We start from the raw sequence: 20,365 nt of genomic DNA, 5'->3' as shown, positions 1-20,365 counted from the left end.
CACACGAGCCGCCATAATTATAGCCATTGCTTTGTATGTGTTTTGCTGCACTACTCAGGCTCAGAGATACATCACTCAGCTGAAGGCCCAGATTAACAGCCTGGAGGCGGAGGTGGAAGAGCAGCGGAAGCAGAAGCAGAAGGCCCTGGTGGACAACGAGCAGCTCCGGGATGAGCTGGAGAGGCTGCAGAAGGCAAAGCTGGAGGGAGACAAGAGTCGAGGACTCTACCTAGAAGCAGAAAGTAGGTGGTGCCTTTGGAAAGCAGGTTATGTGTGTTGACCTGTGCTTTTCAAACAGCAATAATAAGAAAATCCTATTTATTGTGCTAAGGAATGTGCACTTGGCACTGTCTGCCTCAGGGATGGGGAGCCTCAGGCCTGGGGTCCAGATATGGCCCTCCAATTTCTCTGCCTGGCCCCTGGAACTACCCCAAGGCCCACACACGTCGTCTCTTCCCAGGCCATGCCCCTCACTGGCCCTTCTTCAAACCCTGAGTGTTTCTAGTAGGTTATGGAATGGGACCTTGGGCTCTGATGTTGCCTCTTTCTTCTCTGGATGGAGGATAGAGAGGAGTGTGCAAGTGTGTGCAGAAGCTAGCTTTCTATAAAGAAGTAGTGATTCACATTTGTTCCTCTGCCTGCTGTTGTCTGTGGCCCCAGCCACCACTGTCATGTGGAAGGCTGCCCAGAAGGAAATGTGTCCCTTTAACTGGAAAATATTGCTGACTGCTTATCCGCATAAAAAAGCATGTGTGCTTTGCCTGAGTTTTGACACACCCACCCTAAACACACCACCAGCCGGAAGCAGTTTTTGATGGCACAAATTACTTCCTCATGGTCCTGCAGCCTGTGGAAGCTAGAACGGCTGTTGGCAGTCACCTGTAAGGCAGGACGCACAACCCATTTGCTGTCATACTGGCCACTTGTTCCTTGGGACAGGCTCTTCTGGGCAGCTCGTTGCCCACCATGGCTTCCAAGGTTCAATAGTTGGACTGAGAATGCAGCTCATGACAATCTCATTCCTTTTTCCAGAGAAGGCCAGCGCCACAGAAACCCGCTACATCAAGCTGAAGGAGAAGCACAATGAGTTGATCAACACACACGCAGAGCTCCTGAGAAAGGTAATGACAGTGCTGGCTGCCAACTTCCCACACTGTTCCATTGGGTATTTGCATGCAAGAGGAGATGGGAGGGCACCTCCGCATTCACAATCCACAAGGGCTGGCTTCTCTCTTAGTCGCAGCCTTCGGTTCCAGCAGTGGTCAAGCATGGCTCTAAGTCTCTGGCTTCTGCCTGCTTCTAGCCCGCCTCGCACACACAACTCTGGCTTTTTGTCTTTCTCACTACCACCCATTTGTCCTCAGGCACAGAGGAACTTCTTTTGCTGTACTAACAATGGTACTCGCTGGATCCAGGGTCCAGGAATTAGAAGGGACCCAGGCACCATACAGACTATCCCTGCAATCTCAAAATGATGCTTAAAATATGTTTGATGTTTTTTAATACCAAGAATGCAGACACGGCCAAGCAGCTGACAGTTACCCAGCAGAGCCAAGAGGAGGTTGCCCTAGTCAAGGAGCAGCTGGCCTTCCAGATGGACCAAGTCAAACGGGAGTCAGAAATGAAGGTTTGCTGCTTTGATCTCTCTTCCCCTGTAACAGGGCAGGGGGCTCCCTATTCAGAAACTGTTGAGGAGCTGTTTTGATCTAGGGGTGGGCTGAGATAATGTTTGGTACTAAACATCTAAAGCACCTGACTTTCTCCCAAAGAATCCTAGGAACTGTAGTTTGTTAAGGGTGCTGAGATTGTAGGCGTGTGAGGGGTAAACTACAGGTCTGGGGAGTCTTTGGGGAGAAGCAGGGTGTGTTAAATGTGCTTTAACGGTATGGTGTGAATGTGACCATGGAGACTGGGCGCAGCTCAGGACATAATTGAGGGATGGCTCAGCAAGCTTGAGTCCCAAGTTTGTAGTGCCAGGCCCCTGATTCCTGCTGCTCCCCCCTTGTTGACATTAAAAAAGAGATATTGGAGGGCGCAGTTAGGTGCACTGCAAAATGCAGTGGTGTTAAGAGCTCAGCCACACACCGCCTTGATTTGCTCAGAGGCATCTGAAAAGTTTGCACATTTTTACAAGGATGCACTTTCTCTTTGATTCCCTCTGTGTAGTTAGAAGATCATATGTTGCAGATGGAGCAGGTGAAGAGAGAACTGGAATCTAAGAAAGAGGAATTGGCTCAGCTTCAGCAGTCACTCAGCCGTTCCAAGCAGGTATGCAGGCTGGGGTCGTTTGTGGCCTGTGTTGTTTATGGGGCTGAGGGTTAAAATCTTGCAGTGGTTTCCCCTTCCCACATGATACTCTTCTGAGAAGTCTCAGCCACTGAGAGGTACCTTTTTTATACAGGACAGCTCCTTATTGGTTATACCCCATGTTAGCTATACTCAGAGTAGACCCATTGGTGTTAATGGGCATGATTTCAGTGGGTCTGCTCTGAGTATGATTTAGTTCAAAAGAACTCCATGCATTGTGAGTTAGATTTATGTATAACTTTTTTTTAAAGACACCTTTCAATTTAGAAAACTTTGAAGTCAGCTGACAACTATATTAAATTATATATATAGTGTGTGTGTTATGTTGCTTTTGTTTCTTGTTGTTTCAAAGTTTGACTGCATGTATCTTTTGTAACTTTGTATGCTGCCTTGAGCACATGTAGGTATAGTCAAGCGGGATTTCAATCCTGAAATAAATCAAATTAAAACAGCATCCACTTGGAATAAAAGCCAGCATTAAAAATAAAATAAAATAGTAGGGAGCTCTCATAAAATAGCAGTGGGAGTACTCCTGTAGGTTGTCTTGCAAAAAGCCATGAGGCCTCTGTCTCTGCTTTGCTGCCCTGCTGTGCAGTCCTTTGCCTGAGGTGGCCCATCTTGCACTGTCCCAATGTTCAGGGTGCTCTGGTTGCGCCTCCGCTGAGAACCCTCTCCACTACTCTCTAGAGAAGCTCATCTCATGCTTTTGATGTGCCCATATACTAGACTGTTTATTGCTTATTGTTTTTTCATTTTATTCACAGCATTTATATGCAGCTCTTTAGTTGCAAAGGCTCATGGAGCAGCTTGGAAATCATTAGAAATAACACAAGCTTACAATCTAAAAAGCCATGATGTAAAAAGGAAAAGGGGTGGGGATGGAAGAGGAGCTCAAACTGGTGTTTGTTTGGAGCACCAGATTGTTGGAAGGCTCTGATAATAACCAGCTGGGATTAAAATAGCCCATTTTTCTTGTCCCAAACTCACCAAAAGTTGAGGTTTGTAACTCAAATCCTTCACCTGTTAAGCCTCTTGCAGTGTCATGTGGTTTCGGTGGAGGAAACTCCTCTTAAGCCTTCCCACCCAAGTCATCTTAGGTTAAATTACCTCATGAAGAGGACAATGAGCATGTGAAAAAGCGCATTAGTAGGGGGAGGTGATTGAGAGGGTGGGGCCAAGCTGAAGCGGGAGAGCTGGGCAATGAAGCTGTGAGCCAGCAGGTCGCTTGTCCTCCATGCAGGCCGGTTCAGACCTCAACACCCAACTGGAAGCCCTCCAGGCCGAGAAGGAGACACTGAGGAAAGTGGTCAGTGAGAAGGACTGTGAGCTCATCTCGACAAAGGGCCTGATCCAAGAAAAGGAGCTGCTCTTGAGCCAGGAAGCAGAGAAGAGAGCAAAGGAAGTTCAGGAGCTGCAAGGGAAGCTCTTGGAAAAGGTACTCAAGGGAGAAGCAAAGTCTTGGCAGCGGAGGCTGGTCCATCGGGTGTGTGGGATGCTGCCCTGACAGCTCGCTCTGTGCTTGGCCAGACCTCCACCCAGCCCAGGGGATGATCCTGGCTATCAGCTTCCTCCTCCCCAGGGCTCCTCCAGAATGGTGCTTTTTGCTAGAGTATTCTGAAACATGTCATTGACACAATAATAGAGCATTAGTGGTGAATTTATACCGAACCATCCACACTTCATTCCGCTTTATTAGCCATTCTGCGATGCTTCCCCAGCGCTCCTGCATTACTCTTGTCTTGAGGGGGGCTCCTGCACTGTAGGGCAACAAAAGTGAGGCAAAAGGACCCCTAGAACATTTGTGGCATGAAAAGTTACAGGAATTTCTGCAGAAGGTTACAGGACATGCGCTGTTTGGAAATGAAGCAGGATGTCTGCCCTGAAACTTTTGTAGGTGTGAACAGTATTGAAAATGGGGTTGTGTATAACCATCCTTATATTATCATGAGCACAAACCATCATGAATGCACAACAAGGATGTCTGGAAGGGCCCCTTCCTCCCAGTTCTGCCATTACAGGAGTCAATATGAGAACGGGGGCAACATTGGCTCTGTCCATCACTGGCTCTGGCTCCACCTGCCATTAGCCTCCTTGCCAGTCCCCAAAAGACACCGGGCACAACTGAGCCTTGGAAAGCTTTTGTCTGGTTAGGGAAGGCAAGGGAAACAGAGGGCTGAGCAATGGAGAGAGGGAGCCAGTTAGCAGCACTGTAGGCCTCCCCTTTGCCCAGTCTGGATCATGAAAGAGCAGTGAATATGTGGGTCCCGGGAGGGCACTGTTAACTTAAACACTTTGGGCCAATCCCACAGAAAGGTCAGGAACAGAACCTGCAGCAGAAACTCCTGGAGGAGCAGTTCAGCATCCTGCAAGGGACAGTGAAGGAGGCTGAGAGCATCATTCAGGACGCCGTTGCCAAGCTGGACGATCCTTTGCACATCCGGTGCACCAGTTCACCAGGTAGGTCTAAAGGTCCAAGGGCATGGATGAGTCTGACAGTGGCTTGGCTTTGTTTTGTTTTTCTTAACCTATTTTTTAAGAAGAGCAAGTTCCTGTCCTTTGTAACAGCCCAGGAATCCCTGAGTAAACCTCTCAAGCAAGCCTGGCAGCATTCAGAATCCTGAGGCAGTGGCCAAGGCCCTCCCAGGGATGCCTGTCCTAGCCCCCTCCTCTCAAATCCAGCCCCCACTCCATGCTCCAATTAGCAACCTGAGAGAGTTGCCTTTTTTATGTCCTACAATGCCCCAGGTGATGCTGCATTGAGGCCATTGTGAGACATTTAAATGGCAGCTGCCTGAGACCTGGTTGTCTGCCTGTCTTGGAGCACTGCCGCTGCCAAGGAATCACACCAGGGCTGAGCCCCACAACCCCTTTCAGGGATGTAAGGGAGGGAGCCTGCCAGGGGAAACCTGGGCAGCTGAGGCTCCTTCACTCTGGAGCTGGCTCTGCTTCTAAGGCACAAAAAGCACCTGCATGAGAGTCCATTTTATCTTGTTTTCCCATGGGCCTCCTTCTCTGCCCTTTCTTTTCTCTCTGCAGATTACCTCGTCAGCCGCGCACAAGCAGCACTGGAGTCAGTGAACGCTGTGGAAAGTGGACATGGGCGCTACCTGTCCAACCCGGCAGGTAAACATTGCTGGGTTGCCGCTGCAGTTCTCGTACTTGTGGGGCAGGGTGGGAGTGTAGGTTTCTGGTGTTGCAAAGACAGATTGTGCCTCTTCTGCCATCACAAATGTTGTTTCTTCAAATGTTTCTCCCCCCTTTCCCCCGCTGACCCCCTCATCAAAAAAGAAAAGCTAAATGCCTGGTGACTACATGGAACATTTCACCAAGTGGTAAAGCTTCAGGTTGATTTTTAATCCTTGCACTTTTAGCTATGTTCTAAGCAGGAAGCCTGGGGGGGTGTGGGGGTGTGCTGGTCTGTGGGATGGGTTTGGATGGAGTCAATAAAAGGTGCAGCTGCAAAGCCCTGCTGCTCACGAGTTACCCAGTCTTGGAGGTGTTAAGCCTGTGCCTTCCATTGCTGGGGGATGCAGGTGGGGAAAGTGCTGATGTGGCAGGCCCTTTTTTGAGCTTGCCATAGACACCTGGCTGGCTGCTGTGAGAACCAGGTTGCTGGAGCTTTGGCTTGAACCAGCCGTCGGCTTCTTCTGATTCTTTTTTCTTTTTTCTTCTCAAATGTTTTGCATTGAATTTTAATAACAACAAGCAAGTCACAGAAAAAAGAAAGAAAATAGTTTTTTTTATTAAAACAAAACCAAGAAGTCACAATTGCCAATAAAGTATAGGAAACAGCTGTGTGATTTGCGGAGTCAAAAATAAAACATATCAAGAGGAAGAGGATGTGTAGTCTATAATTGCAAAGGGTTCCATGGTCTGAACTGAAACAATTACAAATTGTTATTTCAAAACAGAAGATTAAAATACCTTGAACTGTACTAAACCCAGACACTTGCATAGCCCTGTTTAACCTGAGCTGCTGTATTCGTGTATAAAATGAAATTGGACCAAATGACAAAGATAGTGATCTTGAGCACTTTGGCCCCTGAACTCTTCTGATGTTCTTATGGGATGGCCACAGTTCAGAGCTACAGTGGGGTTAGAAGAGAGAAGAGCTGGGGGCAGAGTTGGACTGAGGTTAACCTACGTTTAACCTGGACAAACCTTCAGGGTCTCTGCTGAATGCTGCCACTCTGGGCTTATCTCAAATGAGATGGTTTTATCCCTGTGATCCACTTCTGGATTTCCATCTTGGTATTTCTCTTCATTTCTTAGATGTCACTGGATTGGTTGGTGCTCTGGCCCAATTTGCCCACCTGACTGCAGACACCATTGTGAATGGCAGTGCCACTTCCCACCTGGCGCCCACAGATCATGCAGACAGTGAGTAAATTTGCAAAGGTTCTTTTTCCCCACCCCTGAAGTCAGAAGTGATGCAACTCTTTTCACACGATTTTCCTGAATGCGAAACCTGGCTTTTAGAAATGGTTGGAACCCAGCGTGTAAGGACCAGGAGACTTCAAGCGCCTCTTTGCTATCTGGTTTTTTTCTTCTTCTTCAATCCATTCATGCATCCTCTAAACAGGGGAGGGGCAACTTTTGCCTGCCTGGAATGTGCCCTTGATCTCTGGGAATGCTTCTTGCATACCTGGATGGGAGGATAGATAGAGAGAGGCATGAATGTGTAGAAACAAGCCTACCATACAAAGGAAAAACCCACATTTGTTCCTTTGCCCACTTTTGCCTACTGCTGGCATGTGGCCCCTGGAAACAGAGGAGGTGTGTTTGCTGTGTGCAAATTTGAGCATGTTCATCAGTATCTAAACTCATAAATTTAGCACTGAAGGCTTCTGTAATTGGGTGACAATCCTAGAACTTACTGTGGGATAAGGAGACACAAGCATGGTCATGTGCAAGAATAACATCCATATTTCTGATGTGTGTAATGAACTCTGCTCTTCCTTGGGGTTTGCACTGGGCTCTTGTCCAGATTATAGATCAGGCCAACATCCTCATAGCTCCCACAATCCTGCAATATCTGTTATTCCCAAAGCATACCCTGAGCCTCAGGACTTCCACATATTTGTTCTGAAATGCTTCTCCTGTAGCTCCTCCAATGAAAGCTAAAAAATGAGCTTATTCCTGAGCTTCCCACAGTCATGCTAGTTTCCCTTGTATGTGTGTAATTGCTAGTTTCCCTTGTATGTGTGTAATTTTTATTTTCTTCTTGCCAGAATTGACTGAAACCTGCAGGGACTGTGGGCAGCAGAGTCTGGACTATCTGAGCAAGCTGAAAGACAAACAGTCTCTCCGACAAGCAGATTTGGCAGATGTGAGGAAGAGGCTGCTGGGAGTTCTTCAGCTGGGACAGGTAAACAGAGTTGAGGAATGGAGTGGGGAAATCCATTGGGGAACACTGTAATCTCACAATTTATGCTTATTAGTGTACTTCTACACTTCCCTAACTTGGCCATGGCAGTGAGGAGGCAAAACATAGAATTGTAGAGTTGGATGGTCTAAGGGATCATCTAACCTCTCTTTAAAACCTGCAGTGAAGGAGAGCCCACCACCTTCTAAGGGAGTCCATTCCACTGTTGAGTGACTCGCTGTCTAGAACTTATTCCTAATGTTTAGTTGGAACCTCCTTCCTTATAATTTGTATCCGTTGACTAATGGTTTCTTTCAGTAAAAGAGCAGCTAGCTGTGTAATGCTGGGGTGGGGAAACTGCAGCGCTCCATAAGTTGTTCAACTACATTGTCCTTGGCCATAGGCCATGCTGGCTGGGGCTAAGGGGAGTTGGAATCCAAAAAAACTTGAATGGAGGACTGCAGGTTCTTCACACTTCAAAGTGTTGGTGTTGACCTTTGAAGCCCTACATGGCTGAAGGAGCGTCTCCACCCCCATCGTTCAGCCCAGACAATGTGGTCCAGCACTGAGGGCCTTCTGGCAGTTCCCTCCCTGTGAGAAGTGAAGTTACAGGGAACCTTCTTGGCAGTAGTGCCCTTCCTGTGGAATGCCCTCCCAGCAGATGTCAAAGAGTTAAGCAACTATCTAATTTTTCAGTTGTTGTAGTAGTAACAATAGTAGTTGTTTGCTGTATTTTTGTTGGAAGCCTCCCAGAGTGGCTGGGGCAATCCAGTCAGTTGGGCAGGGTACACAAAATTTCTTCTTCTTCTTCTTCTTCTTCTTCTTCTTCTTCTTCTTCTTCTTCTTCTTCTTCTTCTTCTTCTTCTTCTTCTTCTTCTTCTTCTTTTCCATTTGAGCCAAGTGTCCCTTTAAGGACTCTCTTTCTCTTTTGACCAGGAATTGAGACCCAAAAGCTTAGACATCCGGCAAGAAGAACTGGGCGACATGGTTGACAAAGAGATGGCCTCCACCTCTGCTGCAATCGAAGACGCGGTCAGGAGGATAGAGGTGAGATGAACCTGTTTGGTTGGTTGTTTTATTAATAGTCAACCTTTTAGGGAAGGCCATGTGCAACTAAAGCATATCCACTTGAAATACATTTGAGTGGTAAAAAAAACCAGAATAGTAAGCAACTCCCAGGATTCAAGAATCAGGGGCATAAAAACATTAAAGGAAGGCAGACTGAACAAATAAGTCTTCAAGACATGTTTGAAGGCCTTTTGTAGTTCTGAAGGGACTTCCGCTGCACCAAGTAGACCCTGTCCTTTCTCCCCACCACCCTAATTAACAGCACTTGTGGGCAGTCAAGTAAGTGCCACTGTAGTTGAACTCAGGGCTTTTTTGCAGACGGAACTCAGTTCAGAACCTCTTTTTCTAGAAAAATAGCATTGGTTGAACTTAATAAAATGGGCAGATGTCATATGGGTGAAGATGTACTTGAGTGGCAAAAGGAGAGTACAACTCCGCTCAGTGCACAACTGCTTGACTTGTTATTTGTGATATTTTAGGATGCAGTAAACTGCTTAGCACTTTTCTTTTGACGTGTCAAGCAGTATATAATTTACCTAAATGAAACAAATAAATATAAATTACCCAGATAAATGATTAATAGGTGGACTTCGCTGCCACAAGATGTAGTGGTTGGTTGGTGGCTTTAAAAGGCAATTGGGCATGTTTGTGAAGAAAGAAGCATGTCAGTCCCAATAGCTAAATGGAGGGGGGTGGGGGGTGGCATCATTGTCCTGCTTAACAGCTTCTTTGAAGCATCTTGCTGGCTGCTATAAAGACCAGGGGCACCTTTGTCAATTAGACCCCAACTACAGGCCTGTTGTGATGCCCGACTGAATGAAGCTCTGTTTGATTTTTCTGCAGGAAATGATGAATCAGGCCAGAATAGAGAGTTCTGGTGTGAAATTAGAAGTAAATGAAAGGTGAGTCTGCAGGATCAAAGATCCACAAGGATGTAGTTTATACTTGGGCTACATTTCTTTTTCATTTGCAACACTTCCAGCTAAAAAAGAATTTCTGATAACACAGATAGGAAAGACTTTTGCCAGGGACCTGGAGAGAGCACACTTGGAATACCACTTGGAGATTTTGAAAAAAATAAGTGTAATAATAATGATGATGAGTTATGGTCATCTTGCCTCAGAAACAATATTGTAGAGCTGGAAGACTATGATGGACCTTTGGCCTGATCCTGCAGGACTGTTCTCACATTCTTATCTGCTACCTGTATTTCTTTATTCAAAGAGTTTTCAATACAATCACATTTCAAATCACTTTTCAGCCATGAAGCTCACCCTGAAGGTATATATGGAAGGTATATTTGGGAAAGTAGTTATCTCTCTTGATCTAAGCTGCTAATCTTGCAGGGTTGTTGTGAGGATAAAAAGCAATAATCCACTGTTTGTTGCCTTGAGCATGTGGATTTGCATAATATTGTTGGCACAGACTTGAACCCCCAGCACTCAGTGTTTGAACTGAAGCATGAGTTTTCCTGTTTGTTTTGCTACTGAATAACCTCTTGCTGTGCTGTAGAGGTGATTCCTTTTTACTGAAGGGTCTCTTCTCCCACGGTTCAGCTCGCCTGCCTTTTGTTTTGTTTGTGTGCAATAAGTGTAGTGTAGTTCCAGAGACCTGAAGAGGCTTTGCCATAGATAACTAAGGAAGGAGACGCTGTTGGTGTGCATGATTATTTTCGCCGTCAATATATTCTTGGGTCCTAATGCTGTGTTCTGTCACTAGATGGTAAAGGTGGCGCTGTGGTCTAAACCACTGAGCCTCATGGGCTTATCGATTGTAAGGTCAGCAGTTCGAATCCACGTGATGGGTGAACTCCCATTGCTCTGTTCCAGCTTCTGCCAACCTAGCAGTTCGAAAGCACCCCAGTGCAAGTAGATTAATGTAGTGGGAAGGTAAACAGCATTTCCATGCGCTCTGGCACTCCTCACGGTCCTCCATGCACCAGAAGTGGTTTAGTCCTGCTGGCCACATGACCCAGAAAGCTGTCTGTGGACAAATGCCGGCTTCCTCAGCCTGAAGCGAGATGATCGGTGATTTTGACTGGACTTAGCCACCCAGGGGTTCTTTACCATTATCTTTACCTAGTAGATGGTGCTGCAGTGCTGGCTGTTTACCTCTTTTTATATCATAACACAAACAGCATTGCAGTGATCCCTGGCGAAAGAATTGAAGCAATTCACCAACAAAGAGAAGAGTGAAATAACCACCTCCGTGCTTTTTCGTTTACTGTGCACCCTAAGAGAATCAATTTCAAGGTTCCTTGGGAGAAACAAGAAAAAGTGGTTTTAAACTGTTTTCCCTTGGTAGTGTAGATGCAAACAACAATAGAATCATCATTATTTAAAATGTTATTTCCAAATTTTAGGGCTTAATCAATCCTTTGAGAGAGTTAAGCATCTTTTTTTTTTGTTTCCCACAGAATCTTGAACTCTTGCACAGACTTGATGAAGGTGAGTGCCTTTGTAATTTATTCAAGCCCCAGCTAAGTACTTGAAAAACCCAGCTGTTACCAGATGGCTGGACCTCTGGAGGGTATTCAACACTGCATGGTTAACAAGATCTCTAGATATTCAGCATGGCCTTTTATTTCAGGTTAGCATTGCCACTAAGGGAAGTTTCAGAAGTATTGTACTGTGTCTGGAGGGGAGGGTCTTTTTTGTTGTACTGGAATCCCTAAAGCTGTAGGGAAATCCTTCTATTAAACAGAGTGGTTTGTTGTTTTTGTCTCTTTCAGGCAATCAGGCTTCTTGTGATGACATCTACACATTTACAGAAGGAGATAGTAGAAAGTGGAAGGGTAAGGCTGTTCTTTTTGGACCTTATGTTCTTCCTTTGCATGAAAAGTATGGGGGGGGGCACTGAACATCTGGCAGGGAGAAGCCTGGAAATGTGGGCTGCACCAGCTCCTTGTGTCACATCATTACTTAAGATTTAAGACTCCCAAGTAATGGTTTTGTCTGTTTTCTCGTGGCCTCCATGAAGCATTTAAAGCTATATCAAATGCTATTCAGATAATGCCCCTTCCTTCTCTACAAGAGAACCTGTTTTTATTGCATTCCCAACCATTGGCTATGCTGGCTGAGGCTGATAAGAGTTGGAATCTAGCAAGCCCTGGAGGCCCAGAAGACCCCCATCCATGCTCGAGAGCAGGGTTAACCAAACTTGGGTCTCCAGCTATTGTTGGACTACAACCCCCATCATCCCTAGCTAGCAGGACCAGTGGTCAGGGATGATGGGAATTGTAGTCCAACATCATTTGGGAACCCAAGGTTGGAGAAAGGCTGCTCTAGAGTAAAGAATGAGTCAGTAAAACAACTCTTGCTGCAGACCTGTATTAAGCACCCCACCAGGGCCTCCTCTTGGGGGAACCACTTCCATCAGGAATTGTGAGCCTGTGGCTCTCCAGAAGTTGCTGGACTACAACTCCCACCATCCCTGGCCGTTGGCTGTGCTGGCTGGGACCGATGGGAGTTCTAGACCATGTTCCTCCTAATCCCTGAGCTAGATGGACTTCCTGCCACCACTTGCATCCGTCCCCAGTATAAGGCGGCTTTGTTTACCCATTTGTGACCTTTCCGTAAGCACACCTGCCACCCCAGTCTTTGAAGAAGCTACCAGAGGGTGTGTTTTCCAGGCAGAGTTGCATCATCTTTTCCATTTTGAAGCATGTTTTGCTTACCAAATAAAGCTCAGCCTTATTGTGAAAGCTAAGTGTCCTATCTCTCATGGAACACTAGGGGGCAGCAACACCGCAGGAGTTTTACGCCAAGAACTCGCGTTGGACAGAGGGACTCATCTCTGCTTCTAAAGCCGTGGGATGGGGAGCAACACAGCTTGTGTAGGTATCTCAATTGCTTGGGCTTCCTTTTCCTAGCCACTTGCTTTGTGGATTGAAACACAAGGGAATGGCTTCACTAATCCTGTCTTTTTGCTCCCCACTTCAGAGAGTCTGCGGACAAAGTTGTCCTACACACAGGCAAATATGAGGAACTGATTGTCTGTTCGCACGAAATCGCAGCCAGCACAGCTCAGCTTGTAGCTGCCTCCAAGGTAATCACCCCAGAAGGAAAAATAGTCTGCACTCTTCTCAAACTGTGCAGAACTGGGTGCATTTCACATGCCTACAGCCCCATCTCAGAAGCAACATGCTTTGCATTGGGTTGGGAATTCTGGTTTTTTTGCTCTTAGAACTGTACCAAAAACATCCAATGAAATTTCAAATGAGAAAGGAAAGTGAGGGTTCTGTTGCCAAAGTAGGCTCTAGTGTGCCCAGAGCCCCTTGCAGAAGCAACTTCCTACATAGGTAAAGGTAAAGGGACCCCTGACCGTTAAGGCCAGTTGCAGATGACTCTGGGGTTGTGGCGCTCGCTTTACAGGCTGAGGGAGCCAGCATTTGTCTGCAGACAGCTTCTGGGTCATGTGGCCAGCATGACTAAGCCGTTTCTGGTGAACCAGAGCAGCATACAGAAACACAGTTTACCTTCCTGCTGGAGTGGTACCTATTTATCTATTTGCACTTTGACATGCTTTTGAACTGCTAAGTTGGCAGGAGCAGGGACCGAGCAATGGGAGCTCACCCCGTTGCGGGGATTCAAACTGCCGACCTTCTGATCGGCAAGTCCTAGGCTCTGTGGTTTAGACCACATGCTCAGGTACAAATATGCTTAACAGCTATAACTCATAAGAGCACCATAAGACCCCTGCTGGATCAGGCCAATGGCCCATCTAATGTCGCATCCTGTTCTCACGCCAGCCAGATGCCTGTGGGAAGCCTGCAAGCTTCCCCACCCGTGGTTCCCTCAGGGGACCATTTTCCTCTGCTACCATCTTCATTTGAAGCTTTTTGCATTTCCTGGGTTCATTCTCAAGGCCCCAAACCTGAAGCCAGAAAAAAGCACACTGCCAATCCTCTCTTTTCGCCTCTCTACTTTTGCAAAGTGGCTGCAGTTATCAGAGGTTGGCCCTGGCGGAAAGATGAAGGTGTAAGGTACCAAAGGAGAGTTCTCTCCCCCGCCTTCACTCCTCACTGGTTTCCACAAATTCACAGAGGAGGTTGAGGCTATCAGTGCTGATAACCATAAGGGATATGTACTACCTCCAATATCTGAGGTGGGTGCTAGGAATCGCAGCTGGGGAGAGTTGTTGTTGTACTTGGGTCCTGTTGTGGGCTTCCCATAGACACCTGCTTGTCTGCTGTGAGAATAAGATTCTGGACTAAATGGGCCTTTGGTCTGATCCAGCAAGACTCTTCTTATGTTCTTATGAGACGCCCCCGTTTCAAAGCAACTGTGGAATGGCACGCTCCTTTCCTACCTCTCTGGTGGTGCTCAGCTGAATGCCTCCACTTTGAGGAGTGCCTTTGCTCACTTCTCTTGAAGGATTTCCATCCAGGATGTGGGACTAGATGGCCCTTTGCTCTGATGCAGCAGGACAAGACTTATGTCCTTAACCTGCAGACTAGGAAATAAAACAGCAGAGATTTTTCAGCATCCTAAGCTCTGCCTCCAAGTTGTTTACTGTAACAAGTATGTAGACAGCCCTGGTTCTGAAATGAACTGGCCTCAAGCTGCTGCTGCTCAAAGCTTTAGGATGGACTAGCAGACCTTTTTTTGCTCGTGTTTTCCCTACACCTGGCAAAAGATTTGAAAGAAGCAATATTCTTGATGATGGCAGGTGAAAGCCGAGAAGCACAGCAGAAACCTAGGAAAGCTCCAGGAATGCTCGCGCACCGTCAATGAAATGGCTGCCAATGTCGTGGCTTCCACAAAGTCAGGCCAAGAGCAGGTTGAAGACAAAGGTGAGCTGCTGGGGTCTGGGCATGGCAGTGGAGCTGGGCGTGGAGGTGGGAAACGCAGCGTGAAATGGCAGACTTGCGTTCTTGAAAATGCTTTTTTAAAGGCTTTCTGGTGCTTGCAAAATTATGAGAAGGAAAGTGTGACATGAGGAGAACAGGGCTAATATGAAAGGCCGACAGAGTTACAGTGGTACCTCAGGTTACATACGCTTCAGGTTACATATGCTTCAGGTTACAGACTCCGCTAACTCAGAAATAGTGCTCCAGGTTAAGAACTTTGCTTCAGGATGAGAACAGAAATTGTGCTCCGGCGGCGCGGCGGCAGCAGGAGGCCCCATTAGCTAAAGTAGTGCTTCAGGTTAATAACAGCTTCAGGTTAAATACGGACCTCCGGAATGAATGAAGTACTTAACCTGAGGTACCACTGTATTTATTTATTATTTATTACTATTACCCATACTCAGGGTGGTGTACATGCTGCTCCTCATTTATCCACACAACAACTCTGTGGGGTGGGGTGGGCTGAGCAACTGACTATCCTGGGCCCATTCAGGCCGCAGTCTTAAAATGCAATTACCAGGAAGTAAGGCACCATTGAGACTCACTTCTGAGGAAATACAGTGGTACCTCTGGTTAAGAACTTAATTCATTCTGGAGGTCTGTTCTTAACCTCGTGTATTGGACTAGATGTGTCGGGGGCAAATATGTTCTATTGAACAGCAAGAGGCTTTTCTAAAAGGTGCAATAGCACAGAAGGCTTTCCCCAAATGCTGTTATTGCTCAAAATGGTGAAGGTTTCCAGTCTTTCCTGCTACATACTAAGTTGCTCAACACTCCTACTGAAGCAAGAACACACTGGTGAGGGGCTGGGTTTAGGGTAGCAGAAAGTGGCAACTTTTCAGTTTTAAAGAATGTCCCCCACCTCCCTGCTGAAAACATATGTAGTTTCTACAACAAACTTGCTTTTCTCTTCCTTTCAGAGACCATGGACTTCTCTGGAATGTCCTTAATCAAACTTAAGATGGAGGAAATGGAGACACAGGTGCTGTTTGGGTTCTTTGGAAAAACAGGGGAAGTGTTGAAAAGATTCCTGGGGAACTATAAAATAGAAGCTGGGTTAATCGTTCCCAAAGTGACTCTCACACAAGAGCCAACTGCCCCTTGAGCATCTGAGGGATGAGATGTTGTCAATGGGACATCTTTAAATAGGCCGTGCAGACTGGGGTTTCATACTGGTGTTATGTAAGCCATGATTTGTTTGCTGAAGAGCAAGTTGAAAGCAAGCCTTAATAAGAATGGGCAGCTGCTGCCTCCTCCCACCGTATTTAAGGCTACAGAGGTTGAGCCTGACTCTCCTTGCCCAGTAGCCCTTCTTTGGATCTGTCTGTCTACTCTAATCCTTACCTTTTCCCACAACAGTGGCTTGATTTCAGCATGTCAGTTACAGCTGGCAGAGCTTGGAAACACAACTAGCCTTTCAGATGCTGGTGTCCTCCAGCTGTTTTGCACTACAACTCCCATCAGCCCCAACCAGCATGGCTGTGGGTGATGAGAGTTTCGCATGGTCCAAACCAGTTGAACAAGCTGAGCAAGGGGTGGACTCTGTGAATGTTTTAGTAACACATAACAGCCAAGGGTTTGAATATCACAGGGCAGACAACAGAGCATGGAGAAGCAGAGGTAAATGAGAACAGCGTGTCTTCGTTCAGCTACACATACAGTATTTTTCCATGTGTAAGACTAGTTTTCCCCCCTAAAAAATAATGTCAAAAATAAGGGGCATCCTATAGATGGAAAAATACGGTACTTGGTCCCCAGACCCTATTCTCCAAGCCTAAGCAGTTGTGCCACGGAAGACAAGGCAGTTGAGAAAATGGGGTGTGGGACACGTGTGGGGCTGCGTGATGGATGCAATTCCAGGCATAAGGAGGAGAAAAGGCAGCAGTGGGAGACCTTTTGGCCACCTGGGAGTAGAGATGCCAAGTTAGAAATATTCCCGCACTCTGGCCATGGGAGTAGATCTATGGATAACAAGTGAACTAAGCAAGAGTGACTATGTTCAACAGCTGCATAAGAAGTGGGGTGTCTCTGATATTTCTCACTCCCCATAGCTCAACAGAGAATGTTGCTTGTTGCAGGTGAAAGTACTAGAGTTGGAAAAGACCCTGGAGAATGAGAGGCTTCGCCTTGGTGAGCTGAGAAGGCAGCATTATGCCTTGGCTGGTATTGACTATGAGAGTGCAGACGGGGGGAAACCAACAGTTGCCCGCAAGCCAGGCAGCTTAAAGAAGCCTCCGGTTGCTCAGAAGCCTGTCCAGTCCCTGAAGCCAGCCTGTGAGGTACAGTATACTCTCAGCCGCAGAACAAGGGGTGTGCATGGTTGCAGAAAGCAACAGCCTTTTCGCAGCAGTCAGGCCCAGAAAACATTATGAGGCTAGCAAGCTTATGTGATTCATTCATTACCAGGATAGGCGCATGTTTGTCACGGTTGTAGGGAATTCACGTATGGAAGCCAAATCGAGTTTTCCCCTCTGAGGAATCCTCTGGAGACTCTGCTTGCCACAAAAAATGGTGATTCCCAGGCAGTGGGCATAATACTGTGGAGGGTGCAGAAGAGCACTGCAGTGGCTAAAGGGAGACTGAGGAACATGCTGGGGCACGTAATAGTGTCTGTAGAATGGCAACCAATGCTGCAGTAGTAGATTAAAACAAAACGGCCTTACCTCTCCTGTAATACTAGAAATTTGGGGTCACCCCAGTGAAACTGAAATCAGCAATACAGGAAAGTATTTCTTCACACATCTAGTCTGTGCAATCTGCTGCCCCAAGATAACTGCCATTTGCTGAATGAGAAAACACAGCCGTTGACAAGCTGCGGCAAGGGTGGGCAACTTGTGGCTCTCCAGGTGCTGCTGGACTGCAGCTCTCACTATCCCTGGTCACTGGTCATGTGGGCTGGGAGACCAAAAGCCTCTGGAGGACCACCACAGGTTCCTCATGCCCTTGGGCTATATGCCTCCATGATTAGAGGCAACAGAGAAACATCAGAAGGCTGTGAACCTCCTTGGGTGGAAGATGCAAGATGCTGGACTTTGGGAATAATCCTCTGGGCTACTCTTACTGAAAGGGTCACAAGCCAGAGGGAGCTTCTTCGTTTTCATTTATAGTACACCATCCAGGCTACAGGACACCCTTTCCAGCCCCTATCACTCCTGCCCTTTGGATCATTGGAGAGCATCAGCTTGAGGGCTGGCAACAACTGTTTTCCATTAACTAACTGATACATCCCTAACTTGATTGGACACAAGATTTTGCCTTAAAAGCATCCCCTCTAGTCTCAAGCACATAGAACTGACATGCATCATCCAAAAACAGTGTGTGTCTTAAAACAGTTGCCACAAATAGATTGATTAAATCTCATTGCATTAAAATTTCTTTTAGTTGGGTAGTAACAATCCATATCTTATCATTTTCTGTACCTGGTCCAGGAGGATGGTGTGTTCCAGGCACATGTTGTCAACTTCTAAGGTGTAAATGGCAAATGACTCAACCTGGAAAGGAAGAGAACAGCAGCCGGAGCAAAGGGCATGTGGGATTCAGCTTCTAGCCAGCTTGATTCTTCTTCCTGCTGCCCGGAGGGGTTCAGGCACTGTGCCTTGCCTGCTGTTTTCCTGCAGGCTCCAAGCAACAGATTTCTGGGCGGAAGACTCCAAGACTGTTTGCCTTTCCACAGAGAGGGGGCTGCTCTGGAAGGCCCTGAACTATAGACATTCCAACGTTTGAAAATGTCTGTGTTTTAAACAGATACAGATTGGATAAATCCTCAGTTGCCTTGTGTCTGGCATTGCCTTTACACTGAAAACTTACTTCCTTGACCAAGAAAGAAGCAAAGGTATCTTTGAATTGTATAACTTGACCTGATCTGTAGTATTAGAACGACTGCTTTCTTAAAGCGACAGTAGGCTGCCTGTTACCTATGTGGAACACAGGTCCTAAATGGGAAGAAAGGGGAGGGTGAGGGGAGAAAGTTTACTTTGTGGATATCAGTTATTTATAAGCAATAGGAATCTTGTGCTGTTTCGAGTAAATGTTGGTGTACCTATCACTGTACTACAGGAGCCTTTTTAAAGAAATGTGTTTCCCCCCCTCCCCTTTTTAAGTAGGCTGTTTGGATTTCTTTGTAGAGTTTATGCTACAGGCTGAAAAATGTTTCCCCCAGGATGAAAACTCTGAAAAGGATAACAATCTTTTTAGACTGTCAGTTTTTGTATACGTATTAAAAAGGAATAGGATTTATTTACTGTACAGGAAGGTTTGACAACTTCAAGAAGCACTGCAAGCAGAGAAAAAGTCTACACTGGTTTAAGGTTATAAAATTCCAATTTAGGAATAAAATGTAAAAAACGACAACCACCCAACTCCTATCACAATTATTGATGGAAACAGTTGTAGAGTTTGACATTTAATAGGGGTGGTGGTGGGGAGGAGGAGGAGGATTTGCAACTTATAGGAAAGCTAAGGGGGTGGGAAATGAACCAAATGCTAAATTTTAATAGGACTATTTAGCTTATTAAAATGGATTAATTGCCTGAAACCTTGTTCAGTGTTCTGTTTTCCTGATATTTTTCTAGATCATATTTTTACAACTATTACTTAGTACACCTCCTTGAAGCTGGCCGGCTTCAACATATGGGCCTCTTCTCTACCAAGTTGTCCAGCTCGGCTTCTCCATTTAAGCCATTAATGATACTGCTGAGCAGGTACTTTGCAACTGCCAAGTTCAGTCCTTCAGGCCGACTCTATATAAAGGTAGCTTCACTGGGACATTGTTCTTGCCAAGTCTATCTAGTAGAATTGTAGCCAGAGCAAGATTTCCGCTATTGGAACTGAACCATGGCCATTATTTTTGGTGCTTGTTGTACCTGCAAAATGCAAAGGACTTTAGTACCACAAAATAATTATAATCTCCTTTGGAGTGTTTCTACTAGCAAAAACAATGACATTTTAAGCAAACAGCTGGAAGTCTGCCTTGATTTGTTTACACTTTGTGGTATTCTTGTACATAAGCAATAAAATAAGACAAGTGGTGTGTTAGGATACTGAAATTGCTGTGTGAATGTCTGAGAAAACAAATGGGCTATTTCTTGCCTTGACGTTCCAACAGTGGTAGCTGTCAAAATTAAATGGTGCAGTATTCTTTTACAAAGTCAAACCAGCCTCAGCACAGAAGCAGTTATCTGCATAGTTAACATATTTCAAGGTAATATATTTCCCTTTTGACGGTTAACTAGGTGGCTCAGTCACTTTTTTCCATCTTTGTCAATGGGAGAGGAAAGCAAAGTGGCAAAGTGGTACTTTACTGAGCAGCAATTGCACAATGTACACTCATGGGGAAAAGAAAGTACACCCTCTTTGAATTCTCTGGTTTTACATATCAAGGTGTTGCATTGGCCCAGTTGAAGTCCAGACCTCAACTCAAATGAAATGCTGTGGGAGGACCTTAAGAGACCTGTGCATAAACAAATGCCAACATTGTAAAGAAGAGTGGGCCAAAATTACTCCACAATGATGTGGGAGATTGATAAGTCATACAGAAAAAGATTAGTTCAAGTTATTGCTGCTAAAGGTGGTTCTACAAGCTACTGAATCCTAAGGTGTACTCAGTTTTTCACACATGGCTTCTCCATTTTGGCTTTATTTCTGTTAAATAAATCATGGAACAGTGTAATGTGTCATGTGTTGTTGTTCATCTGAGATTGTATTTACTTAACAATAATTTGTTCCTTAGCAGGTTTTAATATTATGTCCTCATATATAAACCCACAGAATTCAAA

The 20,365-nt window shown here is 45.9% G+C and overlaps 1 protein-coding gene across 1 annotated transcript in view; it reads left to right on the top strand.

Annotated features, from left to right (window-relative positions):
- The window catches only part of HIP1R (huntingtin interacting protein 1 related), a 65,244-nt gene extending 44,985 nt beyond the window's left edge, over nt 1-20,259 (top strand). Inside the window, exons 14-32 of the mRNA XM_083418177.1 lie at nt 59-242; nt 1,033-1,121; nt 1,511-1,627; nt 2,167-2,268; nt 3,548-3,742; nt 4,617-4,764; nt 5,344-5,430; nt 6,580-6,687; nt 7,539-7,675; nt 8,609-8,719; nt 9,584-9,642; nt 11,157-11,187; nt 11,472-11,534; nt 12,475-12,575; nt 12,682-12,787; nt 14,411-14,534; nt 15,512-15,573; nt 16,670-16,870; nt 18,020-20,259. Coding sequence (XP_083274303.1) covers nt 59-242; nt 1,033-1,121; nt 1,511-1,627; nt 2,167-2,268; nt 3,548-3,742; nt 4,617-4,764; nt 5,344-5,430; nt 6,580-6,687; nt 7,539-7,675; nt 8,609-8,719; nt 9,584-9,642; nt 11,157-11,187; nt 11,472-11,534; nt 12,475-12,575; nt 12,682-12,787; nt 14,411-14,534; nt 15,512-15,573; nt 16,670-16,870; nt 18,020-18,058 — 2,064 coding nt within the window. The 3' untranslated portion in view covers nt 18,059-20,259. The remainder of the gene's footprint in view (nt 1-58; nt 243-1,032; nt 1,122-1,510; nt 1,628-2,166; nt 2,269-3,547; nt 3,743-4,616; nt 4,765-5,343; nt 5,431-6,579; nt 6,688-7,538; nt 7,676-8,608; nt 8,720-9,583; nt 9,643-11,156; nt 11,188-11,471; nt 11,535-12,474; nt 12,576-12,681; nt 12,788-14,410; nt 14,535-15,511; nt 15,574-16,669; nt 16,871-18,019) is intronic.
- The last annotated feature ends 106 nt before the right edge of the window (nt 20,260-20,365 follow it).

The sequence above is a fragment of the Podarcis tiliguerta genome, assembly GCF_965153285.1.
Source record: "Podarcis tiliguerta genome assembly, chromosome: 16".
Lineage (NCBI taxonomy): Eukaryota > Metazoa > Chordata > Lepidosauria > Squamata > Lacertidae > Podarcis > Podarcis tiliguerta.
Note: the sequence above shows the minus strand (reverse complement) of the source record. Positions and strands in the feature narration are given on the sequence as shown.